The 17926-nt window shown below is 47.0% G+C and overlaps 1 protein-coding gene across 3 annotated transcripts in view; it reads right to left on the reverse strand.

Moving 5' to 3' along the window:
- The window catches only part of LOC129862547 (zinc finger protein 423-like), a 145201-nt gene that overhangs the window by 9976 nt on the left and 117299 nt on the right, over positions 1-17926 (reverse strand). For all 3 annotated transcript variants that reach the window (XM_055934319.1, XM_055934317.1, XM_055934318.1), the window contains 2 exons: positions 5957-6088; positions 4075-4190 (listed from right to left, as the gene is read on the reverse strand). In XM_055934319.1, coding sequence (XP_055790294.1) covers positions 4075-4190; positions 5957-6088 — 248 coding nt within the window. The remainder of the gene's footprint in view (positions 1-4074; positions 4191-5956; positions 6089-17926) is intronic.

Consider the following 17926-nt stretch of genomic DNA (forward strand, 5'->3'; position numbering starts at 1 on the left):
TGGAGCCATTGATATTATTTGGACATTAAGCTCACAGGAAGCTCACTCCCAGGGCTAGCATACACACAGACCCTCTCCTCTACCATCCACCCTAGTGGAGCGGGAAGGAGCCACATGAGGAGGAGCGGGAGGGAGGGTGTGGTAGTAACAGGCGGCTGGGTGGGTCCATCCTCCAGCCTTTAGCTCATTGCTCAGGGTGATGGATCCAGCCACGGGCAGGGCAGAATAACGCTGACCCCAGCTGCCCACTGGACCCACTCTTGAGTGAGTTATACAGAGCTGGGTCCTCCTCGATCTGTCTGGATACTAACGACCCAACATGGCCAGAACCCTGCCAGGACAGGGTGGGAGGAAGGAGAGGGGACGGAGGGAGGGAAGGAAGTAAACCTGATTAAGGGGAGGGGTGGCTGGATCTGGACATTATTGTGTGTCAGTGTCCTCTGTGTCTAAAACAGAACGAGTTAGTATAAGTGTGGATGTACTAATATATATTGAAGTATGTGGTTGCGCAACGTGGACTCGGGTAGACATAGCATAGTAAACGAAAATCCGGGACACTCAAATTAGTATCATATGTTACATTTGGTATGCAATAATTTGTGAATGTCCATCATCCATTTCGGATGATATGTTACGAATTACAATTCGCATGATATGTTATGAATTGCAATTTGTACTATGTTATGAATTTGCAATATTTAAGATATGTTACGATGTGGCGAACATTAGCTAGGCCAGGGGAAGGGTTAGGAGTTAGGTTAAAGGGTAAAGTTTAGGGTTAGGGAAAAGGTTAGCTAACATTAGCTAGACCAGGGGAAGGGTTAGCTAACATTAGCTAGGCCAGGGGAAGGGTTAGCTAACATTAGCTAGGCCAGGGGAAGGGTTAGCTAACATTAGCTAGGCCAGGGGAAGGGTTAGCTAACATTAGCTAGGCCAGGGGAAGGGTTAGCTAACATGCTAAGTAGTTATAAAGTAGTAAGCTGCAAAGTTGCTAATTAGCTAAAATGCTATAGCTGTCCGTGATGAGATTAAAACACACAGCCTTTGGGTTTCTAGACGTTCACGTTATACGCCCACCTATTGACCCCAACCAACCACCCTCCTTTTGTTTTTGCCTTAAAACCTGTTGAGGATGGGGGCGCTGTTGTGACTATTTATGCTAATCGTGTAATTTTTGAAACGGCTTCCCACAAAATCCTTGATCGTACAATATGCATATTATTATTATTATTGGATAGAAAACAGTCTATAGTTTCTATAGGAGTTGAAATTTTGTCTCTAAGTGGAACAGAGCCCATTCTACAGCAATTTCCCTGACATGGAGTCAGATTTCAGAAATTTTGGCCCCTGATCTGGAGTCAGTTAAAAGGGCACTGTTATTGCTATGAGTATACGGACACTGCTTACGTCTTCCCCTGGATGCCTTTACGTGATGACGATTTGAATGGGGTCGATTGCGCGTTCACAGGCACTACAAATTAAAAAACCCTGAGGCTAGTCACTCTTTTGGAGCTGCGTCATGCGCCTAGAGGACACAAACCCGGACCTGTTCCAAGCATTAGTGGAGGAAGTAATAATACTCGGGTCATGTATTCTACTCGTTATGGGATTTAAAAACATCAAAAGGTAGTTAATTTAAAGCGTTTTATAGCAATTTATATCCGTTTAGTGCGATTTTGGGACATTTATTTCTGAAACGCTGTGAATTGCTGGGCACGCTTCCAGTTCATCCCGAACGCAGTTGGCATTTCCACATGGCAAGAGGACAGCTTTTCACCAAAAGACGATTACTCCCAAGAAAGGATCCTTTGCCCAAGATACTGATGGAAGAACAGCTCAAAGTAGGACATTTTTATTATGATAAATCGTGTTTCTGTCGAAAAATGTTAGTGGCTTAGGACGCCATGTTTTTTGACGTAGCTTCGCTTGGCGCAAACTGTATTGAAAAGTAAGGATAAATTAAAAAATGTAATTCCGCGATTGTATTAAGAATTAAATTGTCTATCAATCCCTGTCCACCCTATATTTTTTAGTCACGTTTATGAGTATTTATGTATAAGAGTAGATCACTGTCTAAGTGGCGCACGGACATTTTCTCACCAGCTTGGCTACATTTCACATTGTCTAACCATGATTTTGGTGGCTAAATATAAACATTTTCGATCAAACTCTATATGGATTGTGTAATATGATGTTACAGGAGTGTCATCTGAAGAATTCTGAGAAGGTTAGTGAAAAAATTAATATATTTTGGCGATGTTGACGTTATCGCTCACTTTGGCTAGAATCAATGCTGGGCTGCTATGTGCTATGTGCTATGCTAATATAACGATTTATTGTGTTTTCGCTGTAAGACACTTAGAAAATCTGAAATATTGTCTGTATTCACAGGATCTGTGTCTTTCGATTAGTGTATGCTGTGTATTTTTACGAAATGTTTGATGATTAGTAAGTAGGTAAACACGTTGCTCAATGTAGTTTTTCTAGTCCATTTGTGACGGTGGGTGCAATTGTAACCTATGCCATCTACCTGAAATATGCACTTTTTTCTAACAAAACCTATCCCATACCATAAATATGTTATCAGACTGTCATCTGATGAGTTTTTTTCTTGGTTAGGGGCTATAAATATCTTAGTTTAGCCGAATTGGTGATAGCTACTGGTGTTGGTGGACAAATAAAAGATGGTGGATTATGCTAATGTGTTTTTAGGTAATAGATGTACATCTTTACATATTGTGTCTTCCCTGTAAAACATTTTAAAAATCGGACATGTTGGCTGGATTCACAAGATCTGTGTCTTTCATTAGCTGTATTGGACTTTAATGTGCGAAAGTTAAATATTTTAAAAATATATATTTTTTGAATTTCGCGGCTCTGCCTTTTCAGTGGGGGGGGGGGGGGACAGGTTAAGTAACCTTCCTTCTTCTTAACCATACCAATCTCAACATATCACACTTAATGGAGTGTCCCTGATTTTTGTTTACTGTGTTACATCTAGTCTATGAGACCAGGCTGGGTAGTGGTACCCCATCTAAATGATGGCCTCTCACTATGGTAATGGTTTCCTGGACGTGTGTGTGTGCGTCAGGGGAGGTGTGTGTGTGCGTCAGGGGAGGGGTGTGTGTGCGTCAGGGGAGGGGGGGGGGGGGGTGTGCGTCAGGGGAGGGGGGGGGTGTGTGCGTCAGGGGAGGGGTGTGTGTGTGCGTCAGGGGAGGGGTGTGTGTGCGTCAGGGGAGGGGTGTGTGTGCGTCAGGGGAGGGGTGTGTGTGCGTCAGGGGAGGGGTGTGTGTGCGTCAGGGGAGGGGTGTGTGTGCGTCAGGGGAGGGGTGTGTGTGCGTCAGGGGAGGGGTGTGTGTGCGTCAGGGGAGGGGTGTGTGTGTGTATGCGCGTCAGGGGAGGTGTGTGTGTGCGTCAGGGGAGGGGTGTGTGTGCGTCAGGGGAGGGGTGTGTGTGCGTCAGGGGAGGTGTGTGTGTGCGTCAGGGGAGGTCGTGTTAGTGCGCGCACCAGAGGGCCTAGCCCAGCTTCTAGACAGAGATTGTACAGTATACTATATCTCTGTCTAGCAGTATAACACTTGCAAGTTATTCACCGACCTGTGTCTGTGCCTGTTTGGTGATGCTTTCCCACTTCCCGAAGCTATACCCATAATCGGTAGATGGTTCTGATTGGGAGGTCGTCGTCTGCATGGCCGAGCGGTGCCCAGGAAATAATTAAATCCAATTGTTAGATTCTACCACCCCCCTCCAAATCAAAACCAAAACATGGATTCCATGTTGTGTTCTCACTTTGCGCACACACCAGTCTGTGTTTCACACCTGTTTGTCTAGCTAATCAGCCTTGCAATGTGCACCATGCTGCCCCAGAGGGGAAGTAGAGGAAACGTGTGCGTGCAAAGCGAGAACAAAACATTGCCATCCATATGAGCTGTAGATATTGCTCCATTAGGAGCAATTATTATTGAAGTCAGATCATATGATTTCAGATGATATTGGTTGAGTGGTGCCTGGCAGACATGCTGCATGGTGCTGAGAGATGACATCAGTCTGTGTCTATATGTAGTTAGTACTGACCTGGAGCTCAGTCTGAAAGAAGAACTTCTGTGGACACTGGGAACAGTCGTAGATCTTGTCCTCCTGACCGTGGACGGCAAAGATGTGCTGCTGCAGCTTATTGGCCTGGACAAAGACTGGGGGTGGGGAGAAGGAGAGGGCGTGTTAGATTATTGGTTTCGGATTAAAAAGACCAGTGACAGGGCAGAGCTATGCTAAACAGTGAGCTAGGTTACTGAATGAACTATGGAGGAAAAGTGGGAATCTGTCGCTCTAAGCGCAAATACAGAGGCGAGGGAAAGACACTCATTGCACTAAAACAACAACTTCAACAGCATAAATATAAATATAAAGAGAAAAGAGCGATGACAGGGAGGGGATTAGATATGGAGAAATGGGGAGGCAGCCGGGGTTTTTTCTGTTTTGTTTCAGTAAACTTAAGTTTGCTGTGTGTGTGTGTGGAGAGTCTGAATTATTAACCCTCCCCAAAGGAGCAGCATCCCCTTACTTATTCATAACCCGCACAGGAATAGAGTTAAACTTTTTTAAAAGAGTGTTGTGTACCTGTGGGGGAAGGGAGTGAGGGTGGGGGGAGAACACAACCAAACAACTATTGAGAGGGAGGGAGAGAGAGAGAGGGAGGGAGACGGGGGGGGCTGCTTCATGGTCTGAGCTTCTGATGCAGACAGACTAACAGAAACCGACAGACAGACAGACATATAAGCAGGTAGACTCAGCCAGACAGCGAGGGATGTCCAATTGATAGAGAAACATACAAAAAAGCAGACAGACAGACAAGCAGGAAGTAAGAGAACAGGCAGGAGACAATGGATAAAGACAGACAACATTTAGTCTCAGCTGCGGTCAGCCATGTCTGTGTCTCAGTGTCTATAATGATTTCTGACTCCCACAGCGGAGCTGGAAGTCCAATGTGACTTTGAGCCTGCTGCCTGGAGAGGCCTGGCTGCTTAACTCGGAGGACACGTACAGAGGGCCTTTAAAACAGCCGGACGGCCACAGAGGATTAGTTACCCTCCTCTTTCAACCTGCTTTTTATTCTCTGACCTCTCAGGGCCTTTCTGATCCGGGGCACATCAGACACAGGGGACCACGGCCAAGCCTGAAGAACCTTGAGGCGCTCTGCTTGGCCTGAAAGTCTTGGCTACACCTGGCCAGCCCGGTGCCGGTTCCCTGTGATGGTCGCTGTGACGGAATCATGCCGACTGTGGCTGGGCTAGTCTCTGTGCTAGGCCAACCCTGCCCTATGACTATGGCTGTGACTGAGTGGAGCTGACCTTGTCACAGGGAGTCTGGCCTACTCAAGGGGTACATCGACTCTAACTTTCCCATCAGCAGGACAGGACTGTTAAAGGACCTGAGTTCTCCATCTCAGAAGCACAGAGTTGACCTCTGTGGAACATTTCTGCTAGGTCTACTTGGCTATTTGTCATAATATTTTCACCTTCTTGCACAATGGATTTGATTCCAATGTGTGGCGTGAGTTTTTTCTATTTTGGCTAATTACTACATGGACTACCATGTCTTTCCTGAGTCAGGACTTCTCTCCAACCCAACTCTTTACCTCCCACTGAACTGATCGTTAATACAGTTCAATTCAGTAGTGGAGGAGGAGGGCTGCATGTTACCACAGGAGGGGTTATAGGGTGGAAGGTATGGAGAGAGGAATAAGGAGATGGAGAGGATTTATCTGGGTCAATGTATTAGCATCGCTGCTATTCAATGGGCGACAAAGTGCAGTGCAACTTTGTGTGAGGGCCTTCAGATCTAGTGGAACATGTGTTCATATCGTGTCTCTGTGTGTATGTTAATGTTGGTCAGACACTCAAGCACCTTGACTGCCCTCCACCTGGCCCCCCTCTGAGGCCCCACACCGACCCCTCACCTGTGAAGCAGACGGGACACTTGAAGGTGCCGCCCATGCCCTCGAAGCTGTGCTCGATCAGGTGACACAGGAGCTTGGCCGGAGAGTCAAACATCTGGTTACACAGCTTGCACTCGTGATTGATGCCTTCCTCTGCAAAAGAAGAACACACCATACAACAAGGAGGGTCAGAAAGTGAAGGCGGGGATAAACATATTATACACACACATTATCGTCAAACACACACACTCTCACTCATACACAGACACAAAAGGAAAAGTGTAAGCTCATGTACAGGTAAGTTTGTGTACTAAAGTATAGCAGTTCAATTCAATCATTGCCTCTCTCCTGCCTGTCTGCTCATGCTGCAGCACGTTGCACAGCTCCAACACATGCCTGTCCCTCTGCCTTGGCCACAATGTCCCTGTCACAGAGCCCAGAGAGGGATACCATGATCCTGCACTAACAGGTCCAGTCTGAATCCTACTGAGAGAGGGCTGTCTGTCCTTCCTTGCGTCTTTCCCTCCATCCTCTCCAGATCTGGCCTGTGTGACCGGCCCGCTCCCCCCCTCCCCTTCTCCCAGTGCCTCTTCTCTCCCGGCCGGTAATTGCCTGCCACCCCCAGTGGTCTGGGCTATGTGCCCTCCCCCTGCTCGCCGCTCTATTTTAAGCCTGCATGAATGCCATCAGCGGCCCCCTCCGCCGTGGGACAGATGAAAGGTGGGCGTTGGGTCCTGGCTGGGTGCCTACGCTCCCGTCTTATCGGCCGAGCGTCACACAGGACCGAGCCGCGCCCGCCCCCGCGCCATCATATTGCCTCCACTGCGCCCCAATCCTAGCCCCTCGCTGAGTCCCGAACCGTGGAAGCCACCGCCGCCGGTCTCTGTCCCCCCTGATGGCAGTCTCCCCTGCCGTCCCACCACAGACAGCCTCCCCCCTATGCCCCGAGGTGCCCCGCTGCTCAGCAACAGGGGCACGCAGGGTTGATAAAGTCTTCAATCAAACATCCCTGACACCCCCATGACCCCCCCCCCATACCCAAACCACCTTCACTGATTCAAATCTCCTCTCTGTCTCAAAGGCCTCCACAAGGGTGACTTAATCCCTGTCTGAATGGCTAGGGGAAGGAGGGGGGTGTGGGGCTGGGTGCGGACGGGGCTTAGGGGGATTGGCGAGGGCACTCCTTTGCTCTGCCCGTCCCCGCTGCTGCTTCCTCAAAGACATCATGTTTTGGTGGGATGCCTTTCGGTCCCAAACCACACTGAGATGGAGGTTGATTACCATTTCAAATATTAAATTGAGGTAAGATTGAAGCAGCAGGTGAAATCTCTCATGAACCCAGAGACACAGAGAGAGATTCCCTCAGAACTGTCTTTGAGAGAAAACCCTAGAGCCACAACCACAATCAACAGCATCAACTGACCAATAGAATCCTGACCTACAAACACCAACTGACCAATAGAATCCTGACCTACAAACACCAACTGACCAATAGATCTAGCCTACAGGTCCAAAAGTGAAAACCAAGGTGAAATGAGGGTTATGTATGGGAGACATCGGGAGAATTGAAGGCAACTATGAGTAAAGAGAGAACAGAGCTCAGTACAGAGAGCAGGGGATAATTGGGCTGTCTGACAAGGGCCGGGGGCGCAGAGTGAGGGGGCCCAAAGCGTTTTTCTGTGTGTGTCCTACGAAAGTAATGTATTTTCTATGACAAATACAGTGGTTTTGATCAGTGAGTGGGGAGTGTACTCTGTCTGTCCTCCCTTTCAGAGCGTGGAGGGAGGGCTGGTGAGCACTGACAGGCACAAAGCGGACTGGGGTTGGGTCGGTTGGGCTGTGTGTGTGTGTGTGTGTGTGTGTGTGTGTGTGTGTGTGTGTGTGTGTGTGTGTGTGTGTGTGTGTGTGTGTGTGTGTGTGTGTGTGTGTGTGTGTGTGTGTGTGTGTGTGTGTGTGGGGGAGGGAGCCATGGAGAGATGACAGGACCCTGAAACATCCTGATGGCCCGCTTTGTGTCTGAGAGAGCATTTGATCCGCGAGACGGCCACACAGCTGCATGGCTGCTGCCCCGGGAGGCCCACGCTGGGGTAGGATGGGAGGGAAGGAGAGCAGAGGTTTGCTGAAGGTGAGTCCTATTAGTTTCACTAAACTAGAACACAAAACCAAACTATATTCAACTTGCAGAAAGTGTATAACATATACAGTAATTACTCCTGTACTACACTGCTATTAAATCACTGATGCAGAATATCATACATACAATCCTTATTAGTGGTTGATCTCTTTGCTATTCTATGACTATTAGACTACTGGCACCAACCGGTTCAATTGATTAACCACAAGTAAGAGGTTTCCAGACTTGGCACGTTAGATGAGTGTAGGCATGTTTGGTAGTAGCAGCATATAGAGCAGTCATTAATACGGCAGAAGGGAGAGGTTAAATAGCTACAGGACATTTCATTCTTCAAAAGGCCCCACTTCAGCTATCTGTACCACAGATCAGACACGGAGAACAGGAAGAAAGAGTAGGAAAGAAAAGAACGGGGAAAAACACTGATCTGTTAAGAGGCTTGATCAGTATGCAGAGTGAAGAGAAGAAGAGAGAGTGTGTGAGGGCGAGATAGAGAGACTGGGAGAACATTTAACTCCGATTGAGAGGGGAAAAAAACCTTCCCCACCTCCTAAGGTATGCACCATCTTAATTGAGAAATGGCATGACGCCGCCACATATACGCAGAATTACTGATGAAGGCTTGCCAGGACACTAATGGGAAAGAGAGAGGGAGTGAGACAGAGGGAGAGCGAGAGAGAGACAATGTGAGACATGGAAAGGGGATGGGAGAGTGAGGAAGCGAGAGGGGAGAAGAAAGAGCGATACAGGGAAAGAAAGAAGGTAAAGGAATACAGACTGAGGTGGATAGAGAGATTGAGGGCCTTGCAGCAACGGAGAAAGGAAAGGTGTGAAGAATCAATATTTATGTATTATTCCTAAACTGTTATTCCACCGACTGAACAGGAGTCTTATCCTGTACAAACACTGCTGCGGTACAACGGGGCGGCTGCCTCTGTTGCTGCTTAGCCAATGTGCTTCCAGCTAATTGACCAGGGGGAGTCAGGTGGAGCCCTCGCTCGCAGCCCTCCCCGGGGACTGTCCCGTCTACACAAGCCCCCCCCCCCCCCCCCCCCCCCCCCCCCCCATCCCCTCCCCCTGTCGGCTCCTCTCCCCCACCCACCCACAACACCCTGCAGCGTGCACTGGCACACAAATGAGCTCCTTGGTTGGGAGCTGGGCCTCCCCTGGGCCCCGGCCCCACTCCCCTCGCCCTGCGGCCTAAAACCTGGCCTGGCGATTGATGGCAGGGACGGCAAGAGATACACCAGGGGAGAGCAGAGGGAGGGAGGGGGGCAGGAGGGCTGAGTGGTTGAGGGGGTGAGATGGAGGTGCTTGGCTCCTCTAGGGGGCTAGCTCAAGGTGTGTTGCCATGGAAACACAGAGGGAGAGGAGGGAGAAACGGAGGCATTCTGAGCTTGACCCATGGTGGTGGGGCGGCAATGTGGGCCAGAGTATACACACACACACACCTGCTGCAGAGCTGGAGGGGTCCCAAGAGCTCTCCACCTCTACTCTTCCTCTCAGACACACACAGAATGCTGCAATGCTGAGGTGATCCCTGGAGCTCCTAACACCCACACATAGACTCTCACGCGCCTTCACTCAATCTCTCTCTGACACAAACATCTTGTTTACACACAAACAAACTCTCCGTCTGCCAGTCCGTCCATCAGTCATCGCTATTCACTACTCTACTATCACCAGTTTAGTGACTCTGCTAGTGACTATCCCCCTCTATTCCTCTCCCTCTCTCCTGGCCACGGCTCTGGTTCACACGTTTCCTATTATCTGTAGTAAATATATCCGGAGCGCACTCTCCGGCGGCCAAGCGTGATGGAGTCTCCGGCTCCAGATATTTTTGGCAGACGTGGACAGCATATGGAGCTGACCAGCTTGGAATCTCCTATCATATTACATAACAGTAGGATGCTGGATCTCTCCACCCTGTAGAAACCGACCTTCATGCAAACAGACAAACTCTCCTTCCAAAGCACACTAGATAATCACAGTTCTTTCCCCCTCACTCACTCTATCATCTCCCCCTCCTCTCACCAACTCCCTCCATCAAAATTATTGTTAAAACTCTGCCATTCCTTGACACTAGGAGGTTCCTCAGAAGAGGAAGGGGAGGACCATAGTAAATAGTGAAACTAACTGTTTTGCAATGAAGGTCTAGAGTAGCCACAACAGCACTGTAGGTTAGCACCTCCTCTGGGTACATTGACTTCAATACAACATTTAGAAGTCTCATGGTTCTCACACCTTCCATAGACTTACACAATAATTACGACAACTTCCGGAGGACATATTTCAACCTATCAGAGCTCTTGCAGCATGAACTAAAAGTTGTCCACCCAATCAAAGGATCAGAGAATTAATCTAGTACTGAAAGCATAAACTACAGCTAGTGAGTACCGCAGCGCATTAAATGTGGTGACGAGTTGACTCATCAAGAAAGACAATACAGTGGCATGCGAAAGTATTCACTCCCCTTGGCATTTTTCCTATTTTGTTGCCTTACAACCGGGAATTAAAATACACTGCTCAAAAAAATAAAGGGAACACTTAAACAACACAATGTAACTCCAAGTCAATCACACTTCTGTGAAATCAAACTGTCCACTTAGGAAGCAACACTGATTGACAATAAATTTCACATGCTGTTGTGCAAATGGAATAGACAAAAAGTGGAAATTATAGGCAATTAGCAAGACACCCCCAAAAAAGGAGTGATTCTGCAGGTGGTGACCACAGACCACTTCTCAGTTCCTATGCTTCCTGGCTGATGTTTTGGTCACATTTGAATGATGGCGGTGCTCTCACTCTAGTGGTAGCATGAGACGGAGTCTACAACCCACACAAGTGGCTCAGGTAGTGCAGTTCATCCAGGATGGCACATCACTGCGAGCTGTGGCAAAAAGGTTTGCTGTGTCTGTCAGCGTAGTGTCCAGAGCATGGAGGCGCTACCAGGAGACAGGCCAGTACATCAGGAGACGTGGAGGAGGCCGTAGGAGGGCAACAACCCAGCAGCAGGACCGCTACCGCCGCCTTTGTGCAAGGAGGAAGAGGAGGAGCACTGCCAGAGCCCTGCAAAATGACCTCCAGCAGGCCACAAATGTGCATGTGTCTGCTCAAACGGTCAGAAACAGACTCCATGAGGGTGGTATCAGGGCCCGACGTCCACAGGTGGGGGTTGTGCTTACAGCCCAACACCGTGCAGGACGTTTGGCATTTGCCAGAGAACACCAAGATTGGCAAATTCGCCACTGGCGCCCTGTGCTCTTCACAGATGAAAGCAGGTTCACACTGAGCACATGAGCACATGTGACAGACGTGACAGAGTCTGGAGACGCCGTGAAGAACGTTCTGCTGCCTGCAACATCCTCCAGCATGACCGGTTTGGCGATGGGTCAGTCATGGTGTGGGGTGGCATTTCTTTGTGGGGCCGCACAGCCCTCCATGTGCTCGCCAGCCAGGAAGCATAGGAACTGAGAAGTGGTCTGTGGTCACCACCTGCAGAATCACTCCTTTTTTGGGGGTGTCTTGCTAATTGCCTATAATTTCCACCTTTTGTCTATTCCATTTGCACAACAGCATGTGAAATTTATTGTCAATCAGTGTTTCTTCCTAAGTGGACAGTTTGATTTCACAGAAGTGTGATTGACTTGGAGTTACATTGTGTTGTTTAAGTGTTCCCTTTATTTTTTTGAGCAGTGTATATTTTTGGGGGGGTTTGTATCATTTGATTTACACAACATGCCTACCACTTTGAAGATGCAAAATATTTTTTATTGTGAAACAAACAAGAATTATCACAAAAAAATCGAAAACTTGAGCGTGCATTACTATTCACCCCCCCAAAGTCAATACTTTGTAGAGCCACCTTTTGCAGCAATTACAGCTTCAAGTCTCTTGGGTTAGGTCTCTATAAGCTTGGCACATCTAGCCACTGGGATTTTTGCCCATTCTTCAAGGCAAAACTGGTACAGCTCCTTCAAGTTAGATGGGTTCCGCTGGTGTACAGCAATCTTTAAGTCATACCACAGATTCTCAATTGGATTGAGGTCTGGGCTTTGACTAGGCCATTCCAAGACATTTAAATGTTTCCCCATAAACAACTCAAGTGTTGCTTCAGCAGTATAATTAGGGTCATTGTCCTGCTGGAAGGTGATTCTCCGCCCCAGTCTCAAATCTCTGGAAGACTGAAACAGGTTTCCCTCAAGAATTTCCCTGTATTTAGCGCCATACATAATTTCTTCAATTCGAACCAGTTTTTCAGTTCCTGCCGAGGAAAAACATCCCCACAGCATGATGCCACCACCACCATGCTTCACTGTGGGGATAGTGTTCTCGGGATGATGAAAGGTGTTGGGTTTGCGCCAGACATAGCATTTTCCTTGATGGCCAAAAAGCTACATTTTAGTCTAATCTGACCTGAGTACCTAATTCCATATGTTTGGGGAGTCTCCCACATGTCTTTTGGCAAACACCAACTCTGTTTGCTTATTTGTTTCTTTAAGCAATGGCTTTTTTTTCTGGCCACTCTTACGTGAAGCATAGCTTTGTGGAGTGTGCGGCTTAAAGTGGTCCTATGGACAGACACTCCAATCTACGCTGTGGAGCTTTGCAGCTCCTTCAGGGTTATTTTTGTTCTCTTTGTTGCCTCTCTGATTAATGCCCTCCTTGCCTGGTCCGTGAGTTTTGGTGGGCGGCCCTCTCTTGGCAGGTTAGTTGTGGTGCCCTATTCTTTCCATTTTTTAATAATGGATTTAATGGTGCTCTGTGGGATGTTCAAAGTTTCTGATTATTTTTTATAACCCAACCCTGATCTGTACTTCTCCACAACTTTGTCCCTGACTTGTTTGGAGAGCTCCTTGGTCTTCATAGTGCACTTTCTTGGCGGTGCGCCTTGCTTAGTGCTGTTGCAGACTCTGGGGCCTTTCAGAACAGGTGTATGTATACTGAGATCATGTGACACTTAAATAAAGTCCACCTGTGTGCAACTAATTATGTGACTTCTGAAGGTAATTGATTGCACCAGATCTTATTTAGGGGCTTCATAGCAAAGGGGGTGAATACATATGCACGCATAACTTTTCCGTTTTAAATTTTTATTTTATTAAACTTTTTTTTTTTTTTTTCACTTCACCAATTTGGACTATTTTCTGTATGTCCATTACATGAAATTCAAACAAAAATCTATTTAAATTACAGGTTGTAATGCAACAAAATAGGAAAACGCCAAGGGGGATGAATACTTTGCAAGGCACTGTAGTTTAACCATTTTTAACAAATTAATATCTTAAATGGAGGAGCAAGAGAGAGAGAGCGATAGCTATATTCCGTCTTTTTTTCCCACTTTCACTTAGCTAGCAAATGCAGCTAGCTAGGTTAGCCTACTCAAACACCCGGCTCAAACAGAGGGATGCTATGTTACCTAGCTGGCTATTCAACACTGGAACTCTTCCAAGTCAAGGTAAGCTTTAGGTTTTACTAATTTATTACCACCGGGGCCCGCCGGTGTAACTGCTAAACTGCTTACTGACTGTACTGCATGATTGTAGCGGGTTTACTAACATGTTAATTCTATTAGCTATGTTGACAACGACTTAGGCTGTGTGTAACAGTTATGATATGAAGGTTTGGCTTGGAAAGGTTGTTTCGGTTGGTTACAGACAGCTGATGTGTTGTTCACGGAAGTCCATAAGCAAAGGGAAAAGGTGAGAAGAGCGGGTAGATACAAACAACTTGTTGCATTCCTTATCGTATGTGGCTATGAAAGTGAACTGTTTGTGTGTGATCAGGGGTGTATAAACAGAAGCAAACGGTCCAAAATGGGGATAAACATTCCTGAATTAGTCCAACAGAAACTCTTGTTTGCAACTGTTAGACTAATGATTACACCCTAGATCAGCTAAATGCAGGCAAGAGTGTGCAAGGCGATATTGAATGTGTCACTGTCTGTCACCTCAAATCTTTCTCTCAACCTGTGTGCACCTATGTTGTAAACGTTCATTCATAGGCTAGGTTGTAGCAACCTCATGATGGGTAGAAGGAACATTTGAGTATCATGTAGTAGTCTAAACCTATCAATGTTACATTGAACTGGGTGAATTGAATATGAATGGCAGTCATCCAATATGCTTTAATAGAAATAAGGCCATACTCAAAAAAAATGATCATCCTCACTCATCTTAAACTGTACCGACCGCCACTGCTTGACACGCTTTTGGCGAGCTTGTGACCTAAAGACTGGTGTACTTGGGGAACAGTGGGAAAATGTCCACCATGATAGGTGCACAATGTTCGGGGCCCAAGGTTTTCCATTCTGATTGGGTCTGTTGACACACTGTAAGGTCAAATGGACCAAACGGCTCACTCTGAACTGCAGAACAGAAGCCATAGTACAAAAGCCTCTGTGACTGGAATCCCTCATCTCCAAGATCCCCCTCATCTCTGACAAGGTCCTCAATAACCCTGCTAGTACTATTCTACTGAACTACTAACCACTACTCTTTTTTCCTCAGACCAACTCCCCACCTCCAACCAATCACATCTCATCCCTCCTCCCCAACACCTGGGCTCCACCAATCAAGTTTAGGCAGTAGTCCCGTGCCCCCTGCCCAGCAGCCCTGGCCGCCCGCTGTCCATCCAGGCCTCTCTCCCTGGGAGAGCTGCTTCTCATTCCCCCCCCCCACACACAGATAAAGAGGCAACACACAGAGACACAGGCAGGGACCCCCCAGCCAACGCCAGAGAAATGGGAAATAATCAACTAAATAAGCCTGGAAGTGCTGCGTGTCCTCGGCTTACACCTAGCAGCCTATATGGTGACAAGATGATTATGTTTAGGGATCTTGAGAACACGTCAAAAATAATGACAGCCACATGAAAGAAAAAAAACTGCAAATCAAAAAATAAATTATATGTCATTTTAAATCTCAGGGTCGAAAAATATATATATTTTTTAAATGTACGTGCACAAGTCCAGTGAAATGCCTTTCTTGCATGATCCAAACCCAACAATCAATAATCTGTCAGAGCTAGGTTAAAGCGAGAGGGAAAATATGGAAATTATATTTTCAAATGCCAGACTTACACAATAACAACACCAGACAGCCAAGACGGATTGTTATGAGCGGGGAGTATAATGTATGCACAGATATTTGTGTTTTGAATGTTAATTGAATGCTCAGAAGTGCCCATGTGGGAATAGTTCTAATCAGTGCACCAATAAAACTGCCATATGATCTTTATAAGTCTTTATAAGTGCAAGTCACTCCCAGGGCCTCCATTTATTTCAAGTGGTGTTCTACATCTTCCCTCCTCTACCTTTTACTGACCCCATCCATATGTTTCCATATGCCTCTGTCTTTTAGCCCACATCATCAGCCCACAGCCTGTCCTTAAAGGCTGCAGATAGACCACATGATGAGACACTGACACACAGGCCCCACATAACACATTAGTTCTAATTAAAAGGTGCTATTTGGGAACATACACTGAATGCACAAAACATTAAGAACACCTGCTCTTTCCATGACACAGACTGACCAGGTGAATCCAGGTGAAAGCTATGATCCCTTTTTGATGTTACTTCTTAAATCCTCTTCAAACCAGTGTAGATGAAGGGGAGGAGACAGGTCAAAGAAGGATTGTTCAGCCTTGAGACATGGATGTGTCCCGTTCAGACGTGTATGTGTGCCATTCAGAGGGTGAACGGTCAAGACAAAATATTGAATTGCCTTTGAACGAGGTATGGTTGTAGGTGCCAGGCGCACAGGTTTGTGTGTGTCAAGAACTGCAACGCTTCTGCTTCCCAGCTTCCCTGTGAAACGCTTTCGACACCTTGTCGAGTCCATGCCCTGACAAACTGAGGCTGTTCTGAGGGCAAAAAGGGAGGGGTGCAACTCAAAATTAGGAAGGTGTTCTTAATGTTTGGTATACTCAGTGTACGTTCTAACTGACATTATTAACTGGGTGGTTCGAGCTCTGAATGCTGATTTGCTGACAAACGTGGTATATCAGACTGTATACCACGGGTAAGACAAAACATGTATTTTTACTGCTCTAATTATTTTGGTAACCAGTTTATAATAACAATAAGGCACCTCAGGGGTTTGTGGTATATGGCCAATATACCACGGCTAAGGGCTGTTTCCAGGCACTCCGCGATGCGTCATGCTTAAGAACAGCCCTATGCCGTGGTATATTGGCTATATTCCACCCCCCGTGCCTTATTGCTTAATTAACCATCAGCCAACATCACTCTCTCCAGTGGAAGGCATTGTGACTCTGTGGTAGTTCCCACTGAGAGCAGCAACACAAATCATCATAACCCATCCAACCAGGTTACCAAGCGCTTCTGTTCTGTATCTACAGCTGATCACCATGGCAACAACGATTGACTGTAACCTGTAATCAAGGCTGGTGTGAATAATGTGTTCCTTTTTATACAGTTATCTGTGTGACTGGAGCTTTCTCTGGCCATTGCTGGCAAACACAGCTGTTTCTGAGATTGAGGGACAAGGTTTTCAGAACAGATCTGTGCCAAAACACTGCAAAACTAAGAATCTGTAATAAGGAGACAACTAAACGAAGGAAAACATGATGGTTATTTTACTCATTGATATTGCTCATACAAAATGCACTGCTGTCTAGCATACACCCGCTGATCTAACCTGCTGCCCACAGACTTCAAGGTGAAACTCAGCACTTATTCCATGCTCAAGACTCAACTTTAATAGTTGCAACACACATACAGAATATATCTACACAAACACACCCATCACAGATTGCTAATTGAGGTGACTGAAGATTATGTAGATAGTGTAATTAGGAGTGTTGTAAATGGTGGTATAGGCTTCTGCCTGGCTGCTGCTGGCCTGTATTTCTGGACAGCCCTGGTCTGAGAGAACCTTATTGAATCTGAGGCCTGGCTGCTGCTGGCCTGTATTTCTGGACAGCCCTGGTCTGAGAGAACCTTATTGAATCTGAGGCCTGGCTGCTGCTGGCCTGTGTTTCTGGACAGCCCTGGTCTGAGAAAGCCATATTGAATCTGAGGCCTGGCTGCTGCTGGCCTGTGTTTCTGGACAGCCCTGGTCTGAGAGAACCTTATTGAATCTGAGGCCTGGCTGCTGCTGGCCTGTGTTTCTGGACAGCCCTGGTCTGAGAAAGCCATATTGAATCTGAGGCCTGGCTGCTGCTGGCCTGTGTTTCTGGACAGCCCTGGTCTGAGAAAGCCATATTGAATCTGAGGCCTGGCTGCTGCTGGCCTGTGTTTCTGGACAGCCCTGGACTGAGAGAACCTTATTGAATCTGAGGCCTGGCGCTGTGGGCTGGCGCTGTGGGCTGCTAGAGAGGCAAGGCACCTGACCGGACTCACAACTAACACCACTGGTCATCAATCTTCACAAGGTGCTTTACTACCCTCACTAGCTGCAAGAGATGGTCTGTAGTAGTATAGTATTCAAACACATTTTGCACAAAGAGACACACTGTTGATCATTAACATAGTGGTGGTGGACCATCACTACACTGAAGACAGCTTCATCTGAGAGAATGTTTCCCTGTACTGCCATGGCCTTCAACAGAGCATATCACACAGCCAGGCCAACAATGCCACTGCACTGTGTGTATTGGTGTGTGTGTTTCCACATTTGTTCATTTCTGTGCTTTTATGTGTGTATTTCTAATCCTACCATGCTGTGGTGCATGTGTGTGTGTGTGTGTGTTCATCTGTATACATGTGTGTATGCATGTGAATGCCTAATCCTACGCCCCTGGGTGCACTGGGGGGGTTTATCCACGGTAGATCTCCCAAATGCGGCTAAAAAGCAATCTCCATGAACCATTCCACAACAATTTCTCATTGTCAT

This window comes from Salvelinus fontinalis, chromosome 9, assembly GCF_029448725.1.
Source record: "Salvelinus fontinalis isolate EN_2023a chromosome 9, ASM2944872v1, whole genome shotgun sequence".
In the NCBI taxonomy this organism is placed as follows: Eukaryota; Metazoa; Chordata; class Actinopteri; order Salmoniformes; family Salmonidae; genus Salvelinus; species Salvelinus fontinalis.